Genomic DNA, 17,565 nt, shown 5'->3' on the forward strand with positions numbered 1-17,565 from the left:
GACTTTGAAAGATCCCCAAAATCAAATATAATAAAAAAAAAAACATGTTTTTTTCTTGATTCATGAAAATTGGTATATACAAAAGTAACGGAATTTATAGTACAATAAAACTATTATAATTTCATTGTTATTTACAGTACTGCAGATGATTCAAAGAAAAGGTTCTCAACATCTAGTATGGACTTTGAAGAACATTCCTTACAGTTTGTAAGTTAACCATGGTTTTAAAATTCTAAATGTCTTTATTTTGAAGAAAGATATGGGAGGGAAGAATATTTTGAATATATCAATTTTTATACTAGACCTCTCGTCTTTACTGATTTACAGAAATGCTTTGAATATTAAAGAATTATAGATTAACTAATTGAAGAATTCAAATAGAGAAAAATATTCAATGAGTGACTGAACAACACATTAATTCACAAATGCGTGCAGCGCATGAGTTAATTATCAGTGTTGTTCAGTCAGGAGTTGAATATTTTTCGATATTTAAATTCTTTGATTATTTATTCTTTTTATTACATTGGTGAATGGCTTTTTTTATGAAATTAATGTAGAAATGGAAGGAATTATATCTTTTTCTAAGCATTCACAATTTGTTTTGATCCGAAGCTATCATGGCAACGTCTTGACAACGCCTATTGTTGTGTGACATCAGAGGAGTGAGATAACCATGTGTAATTCATTGCAACCAATGTAATAACAATCTTTTAACATTTTTAGATAACTGGAGCAATCCCTAAAGTGTTATTTTCCTAGGTTTTGCATTATATAACATGATAAGTCTAACACATTAATTGCTTACTACTCTCAAAATTTGAAAATAAAATTATAGATCTGAACCAATTGTTATCTGTTTTTTCAAAATCCAAGACACCGGAGCTACCTTAATTGTGTAATTATATGATATGCAAATTTATATTTCAATCTATAAAGTTTATTTTTATTTCAGGATAAAAGATTGATTATTATGTTAAGTAACTGTAGCCACACCATGGAAAGGATTATTCCTAGACTTGTAGAAAACCTGAATAAACATGGATATGTAGAAATGAATAAAGCTTTACAGGTAAGGCATCAAAAGTTGTACCTTGACACGTTGAAAAGCTGAATAAAACATGTTAAACATATTCTGTATGTGCCTGTCCTAAGTCAGGAGCCTGTAATTAAGTGGTTGTTATTTGTTGCTGTACATTTCTTTTCGTTCATTGGTTTTCACATGAATCAGGCCTTTTGTTTTCTTGTTTTAAATGGTTTAAATTTGTCCGTTCTGGGCTTTTTATAGCTTGCTGTCCGGTATGGGTTTCACTCATTGTTGAAGGCTGTATTAAGAGGGTTACAGCCTTAGGTTTGGTAACATTAAATAATTATATGAACTGAAAATAAGATTTGCTATCATTTGAATCCTTCCAATCAATGATAACTTGGCAGATAATACCCACGGGAATGATGGTCCGTACAAAGGGATACCAACACAATGATATGTTTTTATGCCCAACCTACGATAGTAGAGGGGCATTATGTTTTCTGGTCTGTGCGTCCGTTCGTCCGCTCGTTCGTTCGACTGTCCCGCTTCAGGTTAAAGTTTTTGGACAAGGTAGTTTTTGATGAAGTTGAAGTCCAATCACCTTGAAATTTAGTACACATGTTCTCTATGATATGATCTTTCTAATTTTAATGCCAAATTTGAGTTTTTACCCAATTTCACGGTCCACTGAACATAGAAAATGATAGTGCTAGTGGGGCATCCTTGTACTGGGGACACATTTTTGTTCTGAAATCATATATATATAAAACCTGCTGTTAAGGTATTACCCAGTTCGTATTACATTTCAGACAACCAGAGAGAGATATGAGGAATTGGATAGTAAATTATTTGAAGCTTATATAGAAGAAAAATCTAACCCTATTGTGGGAGCTATTGAACAGAATATGTATAGGGGCAGATTTGATTGGAAAACATGCAGGAAACCAGCTGGTAGGTATCCAGATTTTCTGGATATATTTTCTTTTATATGTGTATAGTAACTTTGTATGTTAAGTGAACCTGTGGAATCAGTTTTGGGTAAAGATTGGATGAAATGATATAGATCTAAATCATCTACACTACAAGGTTTATCACTACAAATTGTAGCAGTGAAGTGATCATTCTTTAAATCCTATCTAGTCAATGTCAAGCAATTTATTAATAAAATATTATACGCATGTACTAAGATATTCAAGGTACAATATAGTGTGTATTTGAATTACCAACACCCATTCAAGAAGCATTTTTCTTTATTAAAATTTACATGAGATATGAATCTGTGGTAAGAAAAGGTGCAACTACAAATGTACAATTATGAACAAAGGAAGATAACTCCAAATTTTTAATTTCCCTAGCTAAACACAATTCAATGTTTTATATTACATCCACAAAATTGCAAAATGAAAGCAATCTTCACCCTTTAGTGCTCACAAGCACTTTGATTTTCATGGTGTGGGATATCAATTTTTGTTAATATAGTTGTTACATGTGAATATTCAATGAATTATAAGTTTTCCTTTGGCTTGTATGCAGATTTTGGCAAAATCATGATACTTATATATATGTAAAAAAATTTGTACAATATTTTATTTTCAAAATTAAGGGCTTTTTATACAGCACTGTATTTTTGAGCATATGAAATATTTTAACTATTTTTATTTCCATCTTAAATAAAGTTATCTGTTTAAACTGCAGATGAAATAAATTTTCTGTTTAATTTAGGAGTCAGAAATTATCTAAAAGATGTTATTATGAAAATGATAGAGGTCCATGCTGAAGTGTTTGCTGTTTCACCATCGTTTGTTACCAGGGTAACACAGAAAGTTGTTGAATCCGTATCCGAGGAGATAACAAGAGTTATAGAATGTGTAACTGAATTTAATGAACATGGAAAGTTGCAGGTAATGGAAATTTTTATATAAGTAACTAATTATAATAGCCAGGGACAGCAGTTGACTGAAAGGTAGTTGCTACAAATATCAAAGTTAAACAAGGTTTAGAATTTTAAGCACAAGATTCTTGATGTTTATAAGTAGGAGTAAGGTCAAATTTCATCCAAGAAGGTTGTTACAAAATTTTGAGGAGTATTTTCAAAGGCTGCTGCAATCTTGTAGGAACCTTGATATTGGTAAAGTTAAAAAAAAATTCCTTTGAACAATTGGTTTTCCTATATAGGGAAATTAAAAAAAAGAATGTTTTCATCTGTGTTTTTATGCCCCACCTACGATAGTAGAGGGGCATTATGTTTTCTGGTCTGTGCGTCTGTCCGTCCGTCCGTCCGTCCGTTCGTTCGTCCGTCCGTCTGTCCCGCTTCAGGTCAAAGTTTTTGGTCAAGGTAGTTTTTGATGAAGTTTAAGTCCAATCGACTTCAAACTTAGTACATATGTCCCCTATGATATGATCTTTCTAATTTTAATGCCAAATTAGAGTTTTTACCCCAATTTCACGGTCCACTGAACATGGAAAATGATAGTGCGAGTGGGGCATTCGTGTACTGAGGACACATTCTTGTTATGAATATTATAAATACTGATATGGTTTTGTATTAATTAAACTTAATTTTGTAAATGATAGCTATTGAACCTGATAGTTAACAGTTTTTCATGTTGAATATTCACATAAACAGTTGCCATTGAAGCAATGCACAAGCAAGCATTCAATGTGGAAAAAAATCATATACTCATTTAAAATTACAAAATGTATCATATATTTCAGGCTAGAGTAGAACTCAAGGCTCTACAGGAAACAGTGAAACTGTACATAACACCACATGCAAAGTGAGTAGTATTTGTAGGAAACATGTTTAATTTTATATTTGAAAAATATATGAACAAAAATGCTATTTGTTTGATAAAAAACGATTTTTTGTAGAATTGATTTTTTGCTGCCTTTCCGGTTTTTACTGTTTGTGTCATGTACACTTTGGTGTTCAAAATCATTGCTTCAAACAAAAGACTTGTGAAACTAGATTTTACTGCTTTTCAAATGAGATACATTGAGAGTAAAAGCAAAGACTGATAGCTTTAAGTTGGAATAATGTTTCCAGGTAATGTAGCTAATTGTCCTGTTGACTTTTAGTTGCATGTTAAAAACATGACTCAATGAGTCTTTCTAGTACACATTAGGGTATACCCATTTAACATCAACATGGAATTGGTCTGAATTTGTGTTCATTATCTTTTTGCAATTACAGTTTTAGCTCATTCTAAGGGAATTTACATAGAAAGTCTTAGTCATTTTCACTGAAATGCTGCAGTGCTGTGTATAGAGAATAATCAAAAGAAACATTAGTGCTTACATATTGTTATATTTGTCTTCACTGAATATATCTGTTTTTCAGTCAATGTTTTAAAGAAGCTATGGATAATCTTGGCAGTATGAAACCAGAAGATAAAAAGTAAGAACTTTTTTGCCACTTTCAAAATATGCAGTTTTATTAATTTCAAAGATATTTTATGATAGACTAAAATGTTTACATCTTCTGACATCAGACTCAGACTTCTCTTGAACTGAATTTTTAATGTGCGTATTGTTAAGCGTTTACTTTTCCGCATTGGCTAGAGGTATAGGGGGAGGGTTGAGATCTCATAAACATGTTTAACCCCGCCGCATTTTTGCGCCTGTCCCAAGTCAGGAGCCTCTGGCCTTATTTAGTCTTGTATTATTTTAACTTTTAGTTTCTTGTGTACAATTTGGAGTTTAGTATGGTGTTCATTATCACTGAAATAGTATATATTTGTTTAGGGGCCAGCTGACGAACGACTCCGGGTGAGGGAATTTCTCATTGCATTGAAGACCTGTTGGTGACCTTCTGCTGTTGTCTGCTCTATGGTCGGGTTGTTGTCTCTTTGGCACATTCCCCATTTCCATTCTCAATTTTATTTTTATACCTTTGTTTGCCAACGATTTAAAAATGTGGATGTGTGTAACTTTTTTGTTTACTGAAATCATGTGTTTATTTATTTATAGATGATATAGTCAATTATGGTAGTAATTTCTTTAGATTATATATATTACAAATATAAAGAACAACATTAGAAAATGCTTGAAAGAACTTCAGGCTATTAATTTAATCTAGATATAAAGAAACCATCATAATTGATTGCAACTTTTTTGCTTTTTTTGCAGACTGTTAGAAGATCTATTGAACAAATATAAATCACAGATGAAGTTTCAAATGATGTGCTTCTATGGAGATAGTCTTCTTAGAAATTCTGTATCAGCATAAAATTGTGTGAAGCAAAACTTTATAGACATGATGATATGTTATGATTAAAGTGGATCTAAATATTTGATGTTTCACTCAGAACAAAATAGTGTTTAGGATTATTACATGTGATGCCAGAAAAACAATATTTTCGTACTGGTATGTCAGAGAATGTGACAGAAACCTTTTAAAGGTTTTATAAATGGAAACAAAAATTTATAGTGCAACTAATGAATAGACAACCAATAGGAATATTGCAATGGTTCATGGTTAGAAATGACAGAAAATGTCTTTATATCTTATATAGTGCTTACATAACTGATGTATGATTATGATGATTATGATTGTATCATGATTATGATGATTATGATTGAATCATGATTATGATGATATCATGATTGAATCATGATTATGATGATATCATGATTATAAGTTGCCAATTTTCAGGTTTTTACATATGATAGATTAGTTGTTAAAATTGGGTTAATTCTTAGTTACTGGTCTAATATGTCTTGTTGAAGTTTGTGAAGAATACAGTTATACTGGCACAAAGTTTACATGTATCATTTATTTAGTTATGAATTAAGCCATGATATTTATCCCAATAATAAGAGTTGGCATTTATTGAAGTACAGTGAAACCTGTTTTAAGAGAACACTTAGGGAGAACAATACATTGGTCTCTTATGACAGGTGGTCTTTTAAAACAGGTTCAAACTATATGAAATGTACTACAGAATGTTCTAAAATGTATGGTCTTATAACACAGGTGGTCTCTAAAGCAGGTTTGACTGTTTATTAATAAAGTTCATTTTAACCTTTTATTTTCAATTAAAGGAATGAATATGCATGTAATAATTCTGAATTTACGATATGAACATCAAAAGAAATTTCTGTAATATAAGTCTTGTAAAGGCGATATCTTATGTATGCTCACCTTGGGCTTATGTTTGAGGATCGGATGATAAGTCTCGAATAAACACGATTGAAACTAAATATTACCCAAAACATATGATATGTGTAAATAATACAATTAAGAGATATTGAAGTAGACTTAAAAATATTATCTCATTGTTCAACATTATAAAGTTTATTTTGCAGATTAATTTAATTGTTTGATTTATATGTTTTGCATTGTTAATGTATTTTGCCTGTGGTGCATCTAAAATATGTGCAATATATTTATTAAAGTCTTTTATAACACCAGTTGTCTTGTGTTTGTTTAAGCATGTTATAACACCTACCTGTATTGTCTTACAGCATTTTGTAAAAAAAAATGTAGAGCTTTTTTGATGCACTAAATTCTGCAATTTAAACATTTTTCTTGCCAGATCTGCTAAATGTAAGAAATGTATGTACAATTCCAAGGACAGAAGAGTAATTAACCCAGGCACTACCAGAGACACTACAAAATTAAGACTGCAACCAAATGAAAAAAATTAACCCTATATAACTATTATAAACTATTCAAGACAAACAGTCAACAAATAAAGACTGAAATAGATAGGTAGTTATATGCCAACACAGGAGTATTAGAAGACTTATGTTAACACAGGAGTATCAGAAACCAGGATGGTATCTCACTTATTCAATAATCAGAAGGCTATGCTGTAAGTAACTCTAGATAACATACAGGTCCATACTGATGTCATGGATGTTTTCACTTTATTTTATCAGAAAAAACAATCCATTGATGCTTAAAGAGAAATTATTGAATATTTGATTAATTAATTCTGTAATCAAAGTATATAGGAAGATGTGGTGTGAGTGCCAATGAGACAACTCGCCATCCAAATAACAATATGTTCATTTAATTTTAAAGATCTGTAAACATGCTTCACTTATTTAATGGATGCATAGTTTATTTCAATTTAGATTGAAATAATTTCAATGTAGGCACAAACCTTCCACTTTTGCCTATCTAATTAGCCACATGTTGTTAAAAAAAAAGAGTTGCCGAAAAGGTTACCAACTACTTGAGTAAGAGCTACCAACAAGGCTACCTATTACTTGTACAAGAGCAAGAGCTACCAACAGCGTTAACAATAACTTGAACAAGAGCTAACAACATGGTTACCAAGTACTTGAACAAGAGCTACCAACCGGGTAACCAATTATTTGAACAGGATCTACCAACAGGGTTACCAACAACTTGAACAAGAGCAACAAACAGCTTACCAATTTTGTGACCAAGAGCTACCAACAGGGGTTACCAATTACTTGATCAAGAGCTACCAACAGGGGTTACCAATTACTTGATCAAGAGCTAACAACAGGGGTTACCAATTACTTGATCAAGAGCTACCAACAGGGGTTACCAATTACTTGATCAAGAGCTACCAACAGGGTAACAAATTACTTGATCAAGAGCTACCAAATACGTTACCAATTACTTGAACAAGAGCTAACTACCAGGTTACCAATTATTTGAACAAGAGCTACCAACAGGGGTAACCAATCACTTGATCAAGGGCTGCAAAATGGGTTACCAACTACTTGAACAAGAGCTACATTCAGGGTAAACCAAAAAGTTGTGCATAACTTTTCCAAGAGCTACCAATATGGTTAACAACTACACGAATAAGAGCGACCAACAAGGTTACCAACTACTTGAACAAGAGCTTGCAACAGAGATACAGATAACTTGAACAAGAGCAACTAATAAGGTTACTTATTACTTGATTAAGGGCTACCAACTGGGTTACCAACTACTTGACCAAGAGCTACCAACAGCAGGCGCGTAGCTCCCTATACGCTAACACGCAGTTGCGTGCACATCGATTCGGCATGCAAAAAAAAATGGCAAAATAAAAATTTATAAATTGAATGTTAAAGGAAACACCTATGTTGTCACTTTTTTAATTGATGAAATATCATTAAAGAACGGCATTTGGTTTCAAAATAAAAGTTTTATTGGAGGTTATGACAAAATCGGACAGTAACTTGTATCTCAGTTTACAAGATTTAAATTTGTAATACTCAGCCTAAGACATGTAGTTTTGGAGCAAATTTTACAATGTACGATTCATCAGTTTGGAATGAGATGTACCAATAATTAGAATTATCAGAACCCTTCGATATTGTTGAAAATATGCAGAGGCGTTGTGGTCGACAGGCTACCAGAGCCAATCACCCTCATGACCCTGCAAACACGCCAAAACAGTATTTGAAAGTCTCATTATATTTTGCTTCATATACCATATGATAAGGGAACTAGAGACTGAGTGGAGTCGCGTCTAGTATAATCAGAAAAATCGCTTCTTTGCGCTGTATCTGCTTCGTCGTGTTGTGGGAAATATAATAAACGAACAAATCTCAACATTGTCTTAGATATACGAAACTGACCTGGCATGTAATTTTGACAAATTCAATTGGGAGGTTGCGAGTCGATGACGAACACGTACGCTGGTTAATAACATATCACGAGTGCTGCCATGGAGATCTATCAGTTTAAGTACGTATATGTTGAAAACAAATGTACGATCAACAATGTGAACAACGGCAGTTACTAGCATTACTGCATATTCATTGGGATTTCAGTGAAAGTAATAGAGAAGTTTGTCTCTGCCTAGACCCACAGAGCATATTGTGGACAATTTTGAGTAAATTCAGATTTTGGCCAATTTTGAGTAAATTCACAAAATATGTGTTGTTTATGTATTACTCTATTCAGAAGATTTATTAATAGTTTTACATTCATAAATGTTTTATAAGTCCTATCGACATAATATAGCTCCTCTTTTAACCGTTCTATGACCGAAAACCGAAAAAAAAAATTCTGCATAAAAGGGTCCCAAATATTTTTCGCCTCGCTCCGCTCGCCGGTAGTTGCTTGCACATCGTTTCATTCTAGCTACGCCCCTGAACAGGGTTACCAATTACTTGAACAAGAGCTACATTCAGGGTAAACCAACAAGTTGTGCATAACTTGACCAAGAGCTACCAACATGGTTACCAATTACTTGACCAAATAAATAAAGTAATAGACAATACATATACAAGTTGGAAGACATGAGTAAAAGTAATTTAAAAGGTGTAATATTTTTAATTGTATAATTATTAATCATCATCATCTATTGATTTGATAGTCATCAACAGCTGTCTGAGAGGTTGTTTTGGTGTAGAGGTGCACAGTAAACCTTCCTCAAAATCAAAAGGTATATGATACTTGTCTTTGAGAGGTGTGTGAAATTCACTAGGTTTTGAAACTTTCTCCTCCTTTTTTGTAGTATGGCGTTCATTTGAATCTTCCATAGAAGCACTTGTAACTAAAGCTTTGTTTTCATGAAGATGATCTTCTTTGTTCATTTCACAATCTTTGGAGAGATCTTTTCCTGTTAAAAGAATAACATTTTAGTATAATAATTCAAATTCATCAATAAGTGGATTTTTTTTCAGGTCATCTTGACCTAGCCAATTATTTTATATATTGTTCAATTATAAACATTATAAAACTAAAGATCAATCTGGTAACTTTGCTTGTGCACACTGCTTTTTTCTTTTGTATCAAACTTTGAATAGATCTATGCCTCACTGCCAATCATGTTAAAGGTATGATTTGCATAGTCAAACCAATTTGGTCACATTGAAAGACATTTTAGAGAATCGTTAGTACAATTTATTTGGAAAAAAGATGGGACTTATAGCGCCAGCTTTGTAATCAAAATGTATATGATTATTGCCAATTTTGGCGACAAATAATTCAACCCTAGTGAACTGGTAAAAAAAATCAGAGACGGTGCCTTTGCAGTGGTCGTATTAAATTCACTTTTGAAATAAACCCCTCTAAAGACTCTTTCTTGACAAGGATTTAGTTATTTGGCAACAGTATCGTGGCTCACTTCTCTTATGTTTCTTTTCATTTTAACACCACCAATACTATTATTTTCTAAGGAATCGGTACAGTCCACTAAGTTTTTCACAAAAATGAGCTGTTCAGAAAATAAATTAGGCGAAGTCATAAATCTGTCGCGAAATTTGGCTATATACGATGTCGACACCAAAACATCCTCTTGTGATGGTTTTCTCAAATGTCTCCTGTATGCATTATGCCGCCCAGGAACATGCCGTCCGTTCCCTATAAGCTGACTTTTGAAAATACGTTGAATTTTACTGAAACAATTTACTTTGTTATTTCCTTGTGTATATCAAATAAAATTTGACTTTATTGTGACCTTTGTACATGCACTGCATGTTGTTGTATTTCAATTACACGGAAGCTCAATATTACATTCTAGTACGTCATATCTGAAATATTTATATTTGAGGCAGATAGTAAACACAAGATGGCCCGAGATAAACAAGCTTGAATTAAATAATGTTTTAGTAATACATTTGGTTCTCTGCTTCCTTGAATAAATTAATACCTGTCGTTTTCCGCCGCCTTCTTTTCCATTTGAAGAAGACAACAGTGACCACAATAATAATAAACAGGAACACCAAACATCCTGCAATTATTCCCGCCAAAACAGGTGTAGAGAGTAGTTCAGTAGTTGTCTGCTGACGATTACAAATGTTCTCATCGCTGTTGTCGCCACAGTTGTCAATTGTGTTGCAAAGATCGGTGTCCTGAATGCATCCGGAGTTAGCACATGTGTACTCGTATGGGCCACATCCTACAAAAGTTTAAAAAAAAAAACATGATAAAGATAAAAGATGGAGTTGTTAGCAAACAATGTAAAAGATTAACCTAAAACTTATCATCATTAGATAAAAGCACAATGTTTGTACAATGATATATATATTCATAAATGTCTCCCGGGTCGAAATACCATAAATAATAGGACTCTTTCGAGATATAAATCCTCCATAGGCGGATCCAGGGGGCTGGGGGCCGGCCCCCTTTCCACGCCGGAGAAAATAAAATTGGTTAATTATATAGGTAATCACTGAATGGGACTGGAGCCCCCCTTTATGAGTGGGTCCGCCACTGTTAAGACTCATACCTCGCTACGATATTACCATATTTATGGATCCATATCTCCCAAAACAGATTCTTTATCCCTATTCCAATTTGACTTACAAATCGCTGAAACTGTTTCCCAAGCATTAGAATGAACTAATCAAAACTCTTCTGACCGATTTCAGTCTTCGTGCTTCTTTTAGAGCCTTTATGAAAATAAGACAATTTGGAATAATTGCTATTGAGACATCTATCTGTTCATCAGAGACGTACAAGTAGAAGTTACTGTAGGTATCGTACGGCCTTCAACGATGAACAACACCCATACCACATATCAGAGACATATATTTACGTGTATGTCTCTGCACATATTAAGCTATATATAAAACTACAAATTAATGTATTTTTAACAATTCAAACGAGAACTCTAGCGGGAAGAATTATGTGCCAAAAAATAAAAATGATAAACAATATAAACAGCGACAACTACTGAATTGCTAGCTCCTGACTTGGGATAGACGCATACGGAATGTGCCGGGGTTAAACGAGTTTGCGCCCCCTAAATACCCAAAGGCAAGTTTTGTCCCTGAAAAAAAAATGAACACGATGTTTTATTAAGGTATGTCTAAGTTAACACATGTTAAGTGACAAGTCAGTCATGTGTCTTAACCTGGGACTGTGGTGTAATAGCACCATTAGAACAAAATTGTATAAATCATTGACAATCATACCACATCTCCTTATTTTTATAACATATAGCATGAGTTAAATAGGGCTTAACTCATCAGATCGATACAAATCCGATTATCGCTGAAAGCTATTTTAAACCCAGTAAAATTTCATGTAAACAAATTATAAAAATCATGAATCTAAGACAAAAATATTAGAATACATCCAACTTCCAGTAGATTTAGTGTAAATATTGCTCTTTTCGGATGGTATTGTATGGCAGTAGGAATACGAGTCAGAGGAGTCAGATATAAATCAAACTTTTTATTGCCATATAAACCAACTTATACGATTTGTGACAAAAACAACATTAACATAATGACAATAAAAACGCATGTACAGACAGTATAATCTTATTAAACAAACTAATGAAAATAGTTCAAAATTCAATTATGAGTCCCCTATCCTTAGTTCCAATGACTTTTTTTTTTATAAAGGAACCTATGCTTTCTACCTGCTTTTGTGTTGATGGGGAAAAAATATTTATCATCAAGATTTCATTTTCTTTGAGGGTATTAAAATTTTCTATACTTTTAGCCTTTGTTAATTTTTCAATAAAAACTGGTCTAATGGAAGCGTTTTTCGTGCAATACAAAAGAAAATGTTTTTCATCCTCAATTGTATTGCAGGACTGACAGAACCGGTTTTCCTAGCTATTTTTAGATGTCTCCCTTTTTTTATAATAAATTATGATAATTTAATCTTAATTTAGTGATATTACGTCTATTTTCAAATATATTTGAATTCAGATATGTTTCTATTTTATATACTTTGTTTTAATGTTTTATATAATAGACGTTTACTGTTACTATTTTCTCAAATTTATGTTTATATACTTTTTTCATAATGATTAAGGAGTTTAATTTTTAATTCAGTTTTAAGTGTTTTTATTTGGTTTAGATTCTTACACTCCTCAATATGCTTAAAATCTACATTTGCTTCCTTTGCAATGTTTTTTTTATATACGTATTTACGGTAAACCATGTGTAATATCCTGCTGAGTCTAGATTCTTTGATAGAGTGAAAGCCTCATAAAATAAGGGATTTATACAATTATACCCAAAAAACGATAATACGTGTGTTTCTATATATGCAATAACTCAAACGGCTCGAAATCGTTCCCATGAACCTATAAATAAGTTAATCCGAAACAATCAAAGATCTACCAATAACATCAAATATAAACTAACAAATAAAAAACACACAAAAGATATAACTTTGAAGACTGTACACATATGTTTCTGACATTTACAACCGCCATACATACCTGTCCGACATAGGGTCTCTCTTGTAACACATGTATACGGGGAACATAGTTTGTAATCTGTCGGATTAATTTCACACTTTGTTAAATTTTTCCCATTCTCCATTTTACCTGAAATAGAATTTAAAAAGGTTCAAGTTGTTTATATTTTTCTTTAAATACAGTATTTAATTTGGTACATAGGGATTGCTTCTATTGTCAAATATCTGTGGTTTATGTTTACTTTTTATATGAAATAATTACATAACACAGTGAACATGTTGAATGAGTTTTTTATGTGGTTTTACAAAATGTAGTTCATTGAAATAAAAATCAATTCTTTTGTTAAATGTTAAATAAAAACTCAGAAAAACTGTTATATCATTTAACCCTTTCTCCATAAGAGAATCAAAGTACCTATCAATTCACACTGCCCTTGTGACAGTTGAAGGCATATTTTTCGTCTTGTCCTTTACAGTCAGTTAACTTTTTCAGCGATTTTTTTTTATAAGATTAGCACATGCAGTATGCTTATTCATTTTAGTTTAACTTATGCGCGGTTGTTGAAAGATTGAAAATTTCAATTAGAAAATTGTGAACCTTCGGCAGTAAGTAATTTGATCACATGCATAAGATAGTTCTGTGATTTCGAACTGCTGAAAATACATATTGGCCAGAATGATCTTCGCATTGCTGAAAATACATATTGGTCAGAATGATCTTCGCATTGCTGAAAATACATATTGGTCAGAATGATCTTCGCATTGCTGAAAATACATATTGGTCAGAATGATCTTCGCACTGCTGGGATATACATATTGGTCAAAATATTGACAAGAAAATTAGTACACGAACTCGTTACAATAAGTATAATCAATCTGAATGAGACATTGATTAAAATTGTGAATTGAGATGGGGAATATTCCAAAGAGACCACAACCCGACCAAGGGGCAGAACACAGCCGACGCCACTAATGCGTCTTCAACAGAACGAGAAAATGCCAGAGGCGGACTTCAGCTGTCCCCTAAACAAAAATGTGTACTAGTTCAGTAAAAATGGACGTCAAACTAAATTCCTAAATATACAAATGATTGTTTACTCTTCTTTCGCTTACAAGTAAAGTCGGGTTCGACCTCCCTTACTATCTCAGTTATTGTTTGTGTATGCAATTTACATCGAAAGCCAAATACGTCAAACGTTGGAGATAATAACAAATAAAAGATTATCAACAAAACAATCAACTATCTATAAGGTCAATTTAAAGTTAAAGCATAATTATGAATTCTTATACTCGAATAAATTTCACATCAAATGTATCATTTTTATAAACTCTTTTTAAAATGTGCAAAAAACGATTTTGTATATGTCACGCTTACGTTCTAATTCCATATAAAAAACATACACAGATAAAAATATTTTCTAATTTAGTTAATCAAACATTAAATTAAACCATATATTCCATTATAATAGTTTAACATTAAAGTCCGTGTAATTTAGATACAAAATGTATTAATTTTTTAAAACATAACCGCTTGCGGAGAAAACTGATTTGCTATATATCATGTAAAATATTGCTTTACGTGGTCATCTAGTTCAAATGTTATATATCTGGTAACATACGTAGATAATAATGATTACTAATTTAGTTATTCAAACATTAAATTAAACGATATATGCGATTTAAATAGGTTAACATTAAAGCCCGTGTATTATAAATGAACGCTTAAATTCAAATTTTAAAGTTTAACTTACCAAGACCCAAAGAACCTCCGATAATCGTCTTTTACATCAAAAATATTTATAAAACTGGCCTGAGGATAGATTTTCGTGACCTAGCTGTAATAAGTTCGGACAGGTATTTGAAATTCCAGTCTACATAAATCTACATCAATCTTATTTTCCATATCATTTAATGTCAACATGATATCTTAACATAGGACAACGTCTTCACATTGAAGTTTATCTACCGTCTGTGTATCGGTCATGTTTAGTTTGCTTATATTAGGCATATTTACATTCGGACAGTCAAGTAGGCCAGTGTCTGAATGCGATATATGAAACAATTATATCAGTATAGTTATTTACAGGTTTGAACCCTTGATTTTGTTTTAGATGTTGCATTAAATAAGACATTTTAATATAATATTTCATTTGTGTATTTTGTTTCTGTTGAAATATTCAGAATAAGTAAACTAATTCGGCAAAAAAATACTAGTTTTAAACTCACAGTTCAGCAACAAAAGTCAATATTGGACTTATTCTACGTATGTGGACAATGGTTGGTAGTTTTCTCATTGGCAATCTTACCACATCTCCTTAATTATTGTTATGTTAATGTTACGTCACACGAAAAGACATTAGCAATTAGTCTTGTTGAGATGATACGATCAATTAGCTATACAGTCTTGTTGAAGCGAGAATTTCAAATTATTATCATTGCGATTCCAATTTAGATAAGGTTCAACTACATTTATTTAAATTGCATTACGTTCACGACTTAACATAACCTTTTATTCCGAACAATCCATCACATTGTTTGAACATGATTCTAAAAGTATTTGTGTACAGCATGTAATAAACACACAAACATTCGGTCAGTATATATATATATGTATTATAAATGCTTGAAGTTATTACATGTGCATGCATATAATTTACATAATTATTAAGATAGCACATGCCAACAATCCAATTAAAAGAGGGTCCCTTGTTCATGGAAATTAAGAAATTTTAACCAGGCCACCATGGGATGCAGCCGATGCAGAGATAGGCAGTTTTTTTTAATAACTATTTCTAATATAAGAATTTGCTTCCTTTCGACATGTTGAAATAAGTTTTAAAAAATCATGAATGAACTTATAACTTTCATAATCTCATATTGTTACTAAAATTATGATTATTTGATTATTTCGAGGGGAATATTTAGAATCCAAATAAAAAATATTTTGTACATTTTTTCTGACTTTAAGAAGCAAAAAACGTGACTTACCGTTTCAGTGTACCTATAGAATTATCCTAATGGTGTCAATGGTGACAGTTTGAAAGCCGGAAACTACACCTTGTTAAGCAATTATGAAGTGATCCATGGCCATAGGACATGATACTGTTTAGAGGTGTCCCGTTTCACAACTATAACTCTAATTGATAACAAATACTGATTTAAATACTTATCTGTCGGCCGGTATGAAACATTTTACTGATTAAAGGTATAAGTTAATAAGGAGCTTAACGTTAAAAAAAATGAGTAATTACAATTTGTCATACATAATGAACATACTTGCTTTGTTTTTAAATTACATGTTCTTGAATTAATTTTCTCTCACCTGGATCTATTCTGAGTCACCGTCTTAAATGTGTGAAAGTTTTTGTTATATTTCATGGGAAACCCACAGTGGATATTATATTCCAGAGATCAATGTAATCGTCTATAGAAGGATAAAATTGTATGATGTCATTCAACAATATGTGCACTTTTGGTATGCAGTAGAACATATTAAATCGATGACAAAACAGTCGAGATGATCAAACCTTTTTTAATCATATGCAGGCCATTTATTGACGAATAGAAGCGATTCGATATATTGTACTCATCTGACCAATTCATGATCGACAATATGTGAATTAAACCTTATAAATTGATAACCAATAACATATCATATTCTTTAAATATATTTCAGAGATTATTCCATTGATATCAATAATGCTAATTGATTGTGTCACAGATGCTTTGACCGGCTTTATTAAAAAAAAGGGGGGGGGGGTGGTGGTAACAAAATATAAGTCGATAAAAATAGACAACACCACGGCTAAAACACAATGATAAAATATGACATTAAAATAGGCTACAAGACACAACTGAGCAACAGAAAGCCCACAAAAAAAACCCCGTAAATGACATCATGTGCTCAAGATGGGCCAGCAGTTCCTGCTCAACCATAATACCTGTTGTGTAACTTGATTGATTATGATGAAGTATGATCAAATATTCCTGTTCGAAAACCTAATTTTAAATCAATGCGGAACAAGTAGAAAATAGACACTGACAATTTAAGCATCTCAAATCACACCGTGATTGACGAATAGATAAACGATCAATGTCATATATCAGTGGTATTGTCATAAAAGGGTTTTAGATTAGATTATGAGTATATTCGTCGCAGATGTACCGATTTTATGAACATTTTAGTCGAAAAACATGTTAAACCCCGCCACATTATTTATGTATGTGCCTGTCCCAAGTCAGGAGCCTGTAATTCAGTGGTTGTCGTTTGTTTATGTGTTACATATTTGTTTTTCGTTCATTTTTTTACATAAATAAGGCCGTTAGTTTTCTCGTTTGAATTGTTAAATACATTGTCTTATCGGGGCCTATTATAGCTGACTATGCGGTATGGGCTTTGCTCATTGTTGAAGGCCGTACGGCGACCTATAGTTGTTAATGTCTGTGTCATTTTGGT

At 32.3% G+C, this 17,565-nt stretch overlaps 2 protein-coding genes across 9 annotated transcripts in view; one reads left to right on the forward strand and one right to left on the reverse strand.

Moving 5' to 3' along the window:
* The window catches only part of LOC139523303 (exocyst complex component 2-like), a 52,377-nt gene extending 45,938 nt beyond the window's left edge, over positions 1 to 6,439 (forward strand). For all 4 annotated transcript variants that reach the window (XM_071317171.1, XM_071317172.1, XM_071317169.1 and 1 more), the window contains 7 exons: positions 138 to 207; positions 953 to 1,069; positions 1,837 to 1,978; positions 2,750 to 2,928; positions 3,743 to 3,804; positions 4,368 to 4,424; positions 5,156 to 6,439. In XM_071317171.1, coding sequence (XP_071173272.1) covers positions 138 to 207; positions 953 to 1,069; positions 1,837 to 1,978; positions 2,750 to 2,928; positions 3,743 to 3,804; positions 4,368 to 4,424; positions 5,156 to 5,255 — 727 coding nt within the window. In that variant the 3' untranslated portion in view covers positions 5,256 to 6,439. The remainder of the gene's footprint in view (positions 1 to 137; positions 208 to 952; positions 1,070 to 1,836; positions 1,979 to 2,749; positions 2,929 to 3,742; positions 3,805 to 4,367; positions 4,425 to 5,155) is intronic.
* Positions 6,440 to 9,258: 2,819 nt separating this feature from the next.
* Positions 9,259 to 16,556, reverse strand: LOC139523305 (uncharacterized). 5 transcript variants are annotated; one of them, XM_071317177.1, is made up of 4 exons: positions 16,432 to 16,556; positions 13,132 to 13,239; positions 10,600 to 10,848; positions 9,259 to 9,567 (listed from the first exon to the last, which is right to left on the reverse strand). In XM_071317177.1, the coding sequence occupies exons 2-4, from the start codon at positions 13,232 to 13,234 to the stop codon at positions 9,293 to 9,295; spliced, it is 627 nt and encodes a 208-aa protein (XP_071173278.1). In that variant the 5' UTR covers positions 13,235 to 13,239; positions 16,432 to 16,556; the 3' UTR covers positions 9,259 to 9,292. The 5 variants fall into 5 exon arrangements, with proteins under 5 accessions (XP_071173278.1, XP_071173279.1, XP_071173274.1 ...); XM_071317178.1 differs by having other exon boundaries at positions 16,386 to 16,448; XM_071317173.1 differs by lacking the exon at positions 16,432 to 16,556 and adding an exon at positions 16,098 to 16,328.
* Between the last annotated feature and the right edge of the window lie 1,009 nt (positions 16,557 to 17,565).

This window comes from Mytilus edulis, chromosome 5, assembly GCF_963676685.1.
Source record: "Mytilus edulis chromosome 5, xbMytEdul2.2, whole genome shotgun sequence".
Taxonomy (NCBI): Eukaryota; Metazoa; Mollusca; class Bivalvia; order Mytilida; family Mytilidae; genus Mytilus; species Mytilus edulis.

What these genes read in the sequence shown, in the direction of transcription:
- LOC139523305 (XM_071317177.1), bottom strand. Translation starts at nt 13,234, where the DNA reads ATGGAGAATGGGAAAAATTTAACAAAGTGTGAAATTAATCCGACAGAT. An exon ending in AGAGACCCTATGTCGGACAG is followed by an intron (nt 10,849 to 13,131) that starts GTATGTATGGCG and finishes AAACTTTTGTAG; the next exon opens with GATGTGGCCCATACGAGTAC. An exon ending in AAGGCGGCGGAAAACGACAG is followed by an intron (nt 9,568 to 10,599) that starts GTATTAATTTAT and finishes TTCTTTTAACAG; the next exon opens with GAAAAGATCTCTCCAAAGAT.